This window comes from Limanda limanda, chromosome 15, assembly GCF_963576545.1.
Source record: "Limanda limanda chromosome 15, fLimLim1.1, whole genome shotgun sequence".
Classification (NCBI taxonomy): Eukaryota; Metazoa; Chordata; class Actinopteri; order Pleuronectiformes; family Pleuronectidae; genus Limanda; species Limanda limanda.
In genome coordinates, this window is record NC_083650.1 from 11,658,468 (window position 1) to 11,667,563 (window position 9,096).

At 41.6% G+C, this 9,096-nt stretch overlaps 1 protein-coding gene across 1 annotated transcript; it reads right to left on the reverse strand.

Annotated features, from left to right (window-relative positions):
• Positions 1-4,833: 4,833 nt before the first annotated feature.
• Positions 4,834-7,256, reverse strand: morn4 (MORN repeat containing 4). The gene is made up of 4 exons (XM_061087912.1): positions 7,190-7,256; positions 5,285-5,399; positions 5,082-5,191; positions 4,834-4,982 (listed from the first exon to the last, which is right to left on the reverse strand). Exons 1-4 carry the CDS (start codon positions 7,254-7,256, stop codon positions 4,834-4,836), a joined length of 441 nt encoding a protein of 146 aa, XP_060943895.1.
• Positions 7,257-9,096: the final 1,840 nt, after the last annotated feature.

The following is a 9,096-nucleotide window of genomic DNA, read 5'->3' on the forward strand; positions in this document are numbered from 1 at the left end:
AGGTTTAATGGAGGGCCATCCATCCAGTCGGTGGTGAACACAGAGTTATCAGAACCCTGTGACACCGATGTGATGCTGTGCCACTAAGAGGAGCACAAACACCACAGGGATGTACTTCAAGCTTGTGGCCAGCCCTCGCCCAAAACAGAAACCGGAACAGTACATCCTAAAGTCTGCACATCGAGAAAAGCAATCTAGTGTGTGAGGTCCGATGCAGTGAGGAATGCACAGACATATATATGTGAGACCATCTAAATTCACAAGATCTGGATTTTTATTTGGATCTGCACCAAATTGCACGCCCTCATAAATATTAGCCCCATAAACATGTCTGGTTTTTATCATCAAGACCCATTAAATAGCCTCTGGGAAAGCAAGGAAATGTGAAAAACCGCCTTGTCTTGCAATGTTAAACAATGTGGAGAAACATTCCTGGCTCAGCACCAACATTTAATGGGTTATTTCTTGACCCATACCCCGTTTCTACACAAAGTTTGGTAGTGATCAGTTCAGTTTTTGTGTGTAATCCTGCTAACTCACAGACAGATGGGCAGACAGATGAAAATCCGAGGGCCAGGATACAAAGAACTGTACATATTTGAAATAGAGATGATGGTTTGAAAGAAGGGAGAGGGAACGTCTTCGGCTTCAAAGTAGAGAAACCCCCTGGCAACAGAACTATGACACCACCACTACACCGCACACAAATCCACATACACTGCTGTCCTTTCACCGCTTCACATGAGATCTAACAACCATCCACACTTGCAAAAATGGAATCTGACTACCCTTGTTCTCAGGTGGCTCCCATGACTAGTTAGAACAGCCAGGAGCCCTAACCAACCAAGTAACATCAGTGAAGCCACAGAGGTTAAACATCTGAGATCCCCCCCGCTCTGTCAGAGCTGCAGAAACCGCTCTGATGAGATATGAAACATCTCCAAGTATCTACAGCCGAGTCCTGTTGCCCTCAAGTCCTGTTTTCTGTTAGAGCCTTGACCTGAATGACTGAGAGTTTTCACAGGCTTTACCAGATGGTGTTAAAGCTGAATATGAATATACATCAAAAGGTGCCTTCTTTTATAGAGGCGACAGACACGGCCAGAGCTCAGAGCAGGACTGCGTTGGAGACGTCAGCTGTCGAGAGCGGAGATGGCTGCGAGTCAGGGGTTCAGCGGGAGCTCAGTGGACATATTTTCCTCGTATCATCAGTGGCTCAAATGTTCCTGAGGGAGGTTTGTCACTCACACTGCGGAAACAAACCTCCTGTTTAGTATGTGGTTGTATAGTTTGTCGTAATGCATACAGCCATTCATTGTTTTGCTGTTCATTTCATATAGGTTCCGGTACAAGGACATTAAAAACCCACAGAAACAAGATAAATGGATGGATAAATAGATAAATGGATAAATAGAGGGATGATGGTTGGAGAGATAGTTGATCCCTATCTGGGAAATTCCTGAACGGTAAAATAAATATTTTAAATAATAGATACAAATAAAACAAAACAGAAATGTGGATAATATTGACATAAAGATGTTTATATATAATATAGTATTGTGCTGCCGCTGTATTTTTTATCCATTGAGGATATGTTTTACAAAAACAACAGATGTCCACGAAACCAGATGTTGGGGTTCTGGATCAGAGAAGGGTTCTGGATCTTGATGTAAAAAAATCTATATTTTGAACTGAGTGTTTGATGCAGCTTGATTGAATGTAAGGAGACCGAAGGGCCTCGGTGGAGTGATATGCTCTCTACTGCCGTTCTACTTGTGAATGTTATACTGCTGTTTTGAAAATGGTTCAGTTGCAGCCTTCTGTTGAATACCAATGTGTTCAGCATAGACAACCCATCAAATACAGTATCACACGCACGCAATGTTTCCTGTTCCAGTCAAGGCTGTGTTAACTGTTCAGGACTTCATGCGTCACAACACAAGGTCGCACACTTATTTTGTCAATGCGACCCGACAGAGATGCAACTGTGAATTGCAGTGAGGGAAAAAAAACGACTCTTAAATATGTTGGACTCATACATGTTTTACAGCTTTAGTTAGATGTAATTTTTGATTCCATGTGAACTATAGCCGCGTGCTGTTTTTCTGTGATGTTGCAGCGGGCTGGAGTGAGAATGAGAATAAGAAGGGGGGTGGGAGGGGGCGGGGAACTGGAGGCTCATGCTTTGTGCTGTGTTGCAGCCAAAAACCAGAGGAACCTGTTTATTCATGAAATGATTAAACTTCCCCGTGCAGGTGCGAGCGTCCCTCACTCCAGTATCTGAACTGTTTACGTCTCTAAATGTACGAATCCAACCCAAAGACAATCATGTTTCTTTTTCAACACAAGGCTTTATTTCACACGTCAAGCGTTTCCCACCTTGTTGATACATACTCAGACCTATTCCGGGAGAATGACAGGTTCCTTGCAGTATTTTTCTCTGAGAGCACTCAGAGCTACATTATACTGTTACTGGAAAAAGAAAAAGGTAACCATGGCAATGATATTTTCCAGGCAGGTGAAAGTCTGGACAGGCACGCTTTTAAAGCACCATTTGTTTGTAGTAGGAAAATGGATGTGGTATTCCATTGTGTTCAGTTCCACTCAGGAGTGTGTAGGCAAAGAAGGCTCGAGCAGGCGTCCCTTCCAACAGAGGAAAGTCAAATTGCTTCTACATGATTTGAAATTCAGCATATTACACACTTTGCACATACAGCAAACATGACAGTATTGTGTGTTTGTAGATAGCGGCACTAATGCATGCACTGCTCTGCTTCTCCGCTACCTTTCAGATTAAACTGAAGCAAGCAACCATATGGGCTCATAATAGAGTATTGATATTTTTTCCCCCTTGTATAATATAGCAAATAAAATTAGTAACCGCAACAAAACAATCCAGAATGGAGACTTCAGGAATATTTACAACACAATCCAAATATCTGTTTAATCTTCTCTCCTTTTGTTCTCCTTGCGCGCTGAAGCCCCAGGAGGATTTGTCCCCATTGATTTTGTCTCTGTTGTTCAGCTGTAAGAAATAACACATATTCCAGGCTTACCTACCTTTAATATCACTTGATTGTCTTTGGTGGAAGTGCTATATAAGCCACCCTAGACAAACCACGTCTACAAATGCTTTGTAAGGCCTATAACGATTCAAGTACACTGAATTAATCTGCAGTCATAGAATACCTATGATTGGCTGTAATGGTTCACATTATTCTCAATATTTCAAAATACTCAACCACACTTAGTCTTAAATAACTCAGGGACACCATTCTCTACAAGAACAATCAAAGAATGAGCTCATAATTCTGTTGAAGGTCAAAACAAACAATCAATGACAATAAATATCTATACATCTCACAGAAAAAACACATACATTTGAATCACATACCCTTAAATACGTCTGATGTATAAAGTCTTGATCATTCAGCTGCCTCAGTTAAGATGTAAGTCCCGAGTTGAATGCATTTAATCATGATTATTTATCAACTCTTAGGATTTCCAGTCGTCCAGGTGTTCAGGTTACACAGGGGAAAACAGGGGAGAATTATCCAAATGAGTTAAATATCCTTTCCAAAGATTTCCACTGGGAGTGGGAGGTTTATCTGAGGGAGGGCAGCAGCAGGACTTGATGGGAGATGGACGTCAGCACCAGCTTAGTAACAGTCTTCAGGCAGACCTCAAAATCATAAGGCTGACAGACACTGTAGGGCAAATGATGCAGAGGAGAGGGGAAGGTGAGGGTGCTGGGCCTCATCGGATTTTCATACGGACGGCCTTGAACTATTCCAGTAGACCATAACCTTTTTTAAGGCAAATGTGATTACTGATCTTCTAAAAAAAAAGAGAATACCAGTGATTAAATGCATTTCTTGAATGATAGATTTTGCAGCAGCGCTATGGATGGAGATTTTTAAGGGGCCCCTTCAAGTCTATTTAGAACAGACAAAAGTTATGTTTACATTCACTGTGTATCTTTGAGGTCTGAAAAAAATCACTTGGAGTCATTTAACTTACAATTCAAATATTTGTATAGCCAATTCTGTTGAATATTTTGAATCCTGCGTTGTCCAGATCCACAACAATGGCTGTACACAAAGATGGATGACGTGTGTGTCTACTTCCTGCCAATGTACAAAAGAAAACCCGTTCACGAGCGCTGCCATCTTGAACTGGCGGTTTCCAAAAACACTTGAACATACATCAAGCTTCACTTTTGAGATCTATCATGTTGTTCACCTTTATCTACAGTCAACAGTCCTTGTTTTCAACCTTTGTGGATGCATTGCATCTTTGTTCAAATGTCCAAGAGTGTGAAAACACATGTAAGCACATGTGCATCCTCCTGGCCTATTATTAAAAAAAACTAAATGGGGACCTTGTGGTCAAAATCTTTATGTTATCTACAGTTCACACCTTAATGCAATAGAAAACTCTTTAAATATCAGGTGTGTAATAACATGATAATAAGAGGTCTTCCATATTCAGTCATCTGAAGTATGAAAGCTAACTGTTGTGAAACACTAAGACACTGTTCAAGAGAAAGACAGCTGAATTTGTTGTGACTTGCAGACTTAAACGTGTGCTTCATGGTGTTGTGCGTTTCAAGTCAGTCATACAGGAAGCCATTGTTTGGTCTAATTGCATGTGCTTCCCGAGCTGCTGTGAGGGGGATGCCAGGACGATGCAGAAAATTAAAGTGATGGTGATAAAAAGAGAGAAAGACACAGAGAGACGAGCTGGAGGGGAGTATACCAGTACACATCCCTGAGGCCCCCCTGGAAGGTGCTGTAGCCCTGACCCCGGTGTCTCTGTCACGGTCCACAACGGTCAAAGTGCCAGACTGCGAGCGCTGGAGGCTGAGGCCTGCGCACGCTGCACCACTCCTGCACACTTCTCTCTCTTCTGCAGCTTGTGGTTCTGAAACAAGCCCTCGTTTCGTGGGACTCCATGAGCTCCATCCGGGAAAGTCAATAGCCCTGGAGGCACAGACACAGAACACTATGACCAACCACACAGAGATAATATAATATCGACATCCGGATGGAAAAAGTGTTCCGGTGGTGTAACAGACTTACCACGTCCCTCCACACGTCCGTCTTTGAATTCTCCTTCAAACTTCATGCCATCGTATCGACTGAAGACTCCTGCACCTTGAAACTTTCCGTGGGCGAATTCTCCTTCGTACCTGATGTGGTGGTTAGAAGAGACCGGGGGGGGGGGGGGGTGTCATTTACAACTTTTGACAGAGGAAAAAACTGTCTCACGATTGCTCACACACCTGGATCCATCTGTGAAGAGCAGCACACCGGAGCCGTGGAAGAGTCCGTTCTCAAACTGGCCGGTGTAGCAGGTTCCATCCTGAAACTTGAGCTGACCGACGCCATGCCTCCAACCTGGAAAGTTGCACACCATCAATCAGTCATCGCTCAGACTACAAACACGTCATGGAAACTCTGGAAATCCCGTCAAGTCAAACAGCCTTGAGAGGAGATTGTGATACCGTTGAATTTCAAATTTTATCTACACGGGTGCCATCATGCCTTATCTAACCACTTAGCTTCTTATAGATTACTCTTTAGTAACAGCGTGTAGTAACACACTGTAAGAGACGACTAACTGACATTTGAACTTGCAATGCGGCTCAGGGTTTAATATTCCCTCGGTTTTGTAGAACCACTAGATATGTCACATGAGTCAGTACATGCTCGGATTTAAGCACTCCCCCCTCCACCACCACCACCCTCACCCTCTGTCAGCTAAAGGTTTACTACTGAATTAGGAGTCCCATCTGCCTCCTGTGCGGTGGGAATTACAGAAGTCTAATCCATCAGATTTTTTAGCAGGGATTTCTACTTTAGGATCCAGACTGTGAAAACAGCCAAAGAATGTACATGCAGTCCCCTCCTAGTAGCCTATGATCCACTGCTGAGGCATAAAGTCATGTCAGAGGACGCACCTACAAGTTTCTGGACAACTACCTCACACCTGCAACTTCCACGATGGAAAAATATGCAAGGAGGTCTTTGAGTGGTTAAGGAAAACACCCTTGTTTGCATTGAGCCAGAAGCAGCCAAAACTAAATAAAAACCGTTGGATGAGTCTCGCTCCTCGTGTTTCCATTGCTTTGGTTTCTTTACAGCAGCTGACAGTGGACCCTGTGAGATTTCCCAAACGGTTCCAAAGTCTAATCCAGAAGATTTGACAAAGCCAGAGCTGGTAAATCTGGCTCTGTTCGTCATGAGTTGCCAATGCTAGCTAATTGGGATTTGACTAAATAGCTTGAGCTGGCATGTCACTAGCATCACGGTAAGCATGTGTGAGCGAGAGAGAGACAGTAAAAGCAGTGAAAGTATCTTAAGAATTTTGTCACTGGGGACAATTTGGACAGGATACTTTCTCTTGTGGGCAGTCAGAACGAGAAAACATAATATTCTGTGTTTTCTGCTACTGATATCCTGTACTACTAGCATCAAATATAATTTACTCCAGGTGTGGAGTTTATGTTTCCATTGCTGTTTGTTTGTTGGTTTGTTTGTTTGTTTGTTTGTCTGCCTATCTCTCATCAAGATTACTTAAAAAATAAAAAAATAATTCCCATAAAGGCTTGTGCACATTAAAGAATGAGCCAAGGAAGAACTTAGTAGCATATAAGGATGGACCACTATCCTCAACATGGTGAGGTAGGTCATGAGGTAGGTCATGCACTCTCACTCATGTAGCTCTCTATGCACTCTCTATAGTAGCTTAAGGAATATGGTCACAACTGTCCTGTTTGTGTGCATGAGACCATGTTTGAATTATAGAGATAAACTGTATGAGTTGAGCTGAACCAATGTACTGGTACACATGGAAAAGATTATTGTATTAGCATGTGCTGCAGGGCACCATGCCAAAAACAGTGTTCACTAGCAACTAGTAATATAAATAATTTGGTGGAAAAAATGTTACATATTTTATTTTTGCAACTTAAACCGTTTAAATCAAACTTTATATGACAAGCACTGAATGCATTTGTATGGACTCAGTGTCGCACTGTTCCTTCTTTCTCGACTGATAAGAGAACAGGGTTATAAGGACTAGATGTACTATGCAGTATGGTGCAAGGGAAAGTCTGTCTTATCTCTGCAGTTAAGCCAGTGACACTTGCACACAAACTTTAAAACTGACTGCTCGAATGCCTTGCCTTCTTTCCACTCGCCGTGGTACTCCTCCCCACTGGCATAGGTGAAGGATCCCCTGGTCAGAGTCATGGTATCCCTGTTTTCAACACACACAAACACACACATTATAGGCTCATCGCCGTTCAGCCTCATGTTAGAAACATTGGATTTCTTTAGCTACAGTACCAGACAACATGAATTAATGAGTGTGAGGATTATCTTTCAGGACATGAAGCTGAGTAGGGTTTCAATTCTTCAAATGTTTAAATAGGGTTGAATTTATTAAGTTGTGCAGGTGAAAAGATGCTGTAATAGAACAATAAATTGGGGACGGATCAATAGATAAATAACAATATCTAATCTAAATTAGTGGTGGTGATGCTTGTGTAAACCCAGTGTAGAACCATAAGCCATCTGTAAAGGGAAAAGCCTGAAAAAACTGACTGCAGACCCAAACTATATGCTGGTGACCATTTTAAAATGATTGTTTGCTTTGAAACAAATGACAGTGTGTTGCAGAATGGCAGTTAGGTGTAGTTTTACACACGTAGTCGCCATTAATATATAATAACTCGCTAGCTCACACCAACACTGACACGTTATTGTAAAAATCCAACTTGTGCTGCCAACGTGGTTGGATGCTGTGCAGCCTTTTACATGCATGTTGTGGAATAGACTCTATCTTCTATAATGACACGCCTGCAGTGTGAATAGACTGAGTCCTGTGGCAACACAACAACGAGTGAAAAGGCGACAACACCTACAAATGCCATCGTTTACCTGCACGCTACGTTAGTCGTCTCTGAAGCATGGAAAGCACCGCACAGCACCGGAGGGCGTAGAATTGTCAAAACACCGGCTGGGAGACGTATGTCGCGTTCAGGTGCTGCCCGTGAGCTCCGGAATATGATAATCAGAATATTACTGCGTATTTATATAAAGCTTAGATTGCCCCAACTTGGCCACAGATGAAAATAAATGGTGTGTCTTTTTTATCTGATAAATTTATGCATTTATTCCATTTTTTTGTTTTTGTTTTGCACGCTGCAGCTCAGGATTGCAGTTACTCCGACGACACGTGAAGGCAGCATTACAACAGCATCTTGCGGGCTGCTTCTTCACATGCTGATTTCTCAAATTAAAACTTTCTCTGATTGCTCTGCTACAGTTTACAGAGGGTGGCAGACATATCTGAAAATTCTTTAAGGTGTTCAACATCACAGCTGGCAGTGAGCTTATCCGTTTAATTGGTCTGTAGTCTGGTAAAATCTATTAGGCATAATGTGTTAAGAGTGTTAAATATAATTAAAGGAATTAGCTATCTAATATGTAATATAAATGTGATAAAGTATTTTAAATTGTAATTTTGGTTTAGTTGGTAATATACTAGCTTAAGTCAGACATTATGTCTTAAATAGCATCTAAATTGACTTGATAGTATTTATTTTACTTGTGCGTCAGGCTAAGCAGGCCCCAAATAGTTTTTCTTCCCTAAATTCAATATACCTCATGTCTCATGAGAAATACTTTTTATCATTAGAACTTACCATGTTCTCCAACTAGTTTAGCTTGTTAGCATGCTACCATTTGTCAGTTAGCACAAAAAACTAAGTAAAGCTGAGGGTGAGTAGTTTGGTCGTATTTGGTCATTAACAAAATCATTAGAAACATATCAATTTTGAACTGATTGCAGTAACAGTTGAAACAATTACTGACCAGGCACCAGTGGTTTACAATTAATTCTTAATCCAAATATTGTGGCAAACAATTGTTAAGACATTTCACTAAAAATCACAAAGGTCAACCTCATGATGGAACAAGACAAACCGTCGGCAGTTCACCAAAGTTTCATCGAATGGTTTATGTCAAACATATCTTTTACAAATTCAGGCTGGGACCTAACCTTCTTTTTACTGCCGGCAATGGAGGT

Coding starts and splice junctions, on each gene's coding strand:
- morn4 (XM_061087912.1), bottom strand. CDS start 7,256: ATGACTCTGACCAGGGGATCCTTCACCTATGCCAGTGGGGAGGAGTAC. Junction 5,400..7,189: donor CCACGGCGAGTGGAAAGAAG/GCAAGGCATTCG, acceptor GCAACTTTCCAG/GTTGGAGGCATGGCGTCGGT. Junction 5,192..5,284: donor CTCTTCACAGATGGATCCAG/GTGTGTGAGCAA, acceptor CCACCACATCAG/GTACGAAGGAGAATTCGCCC.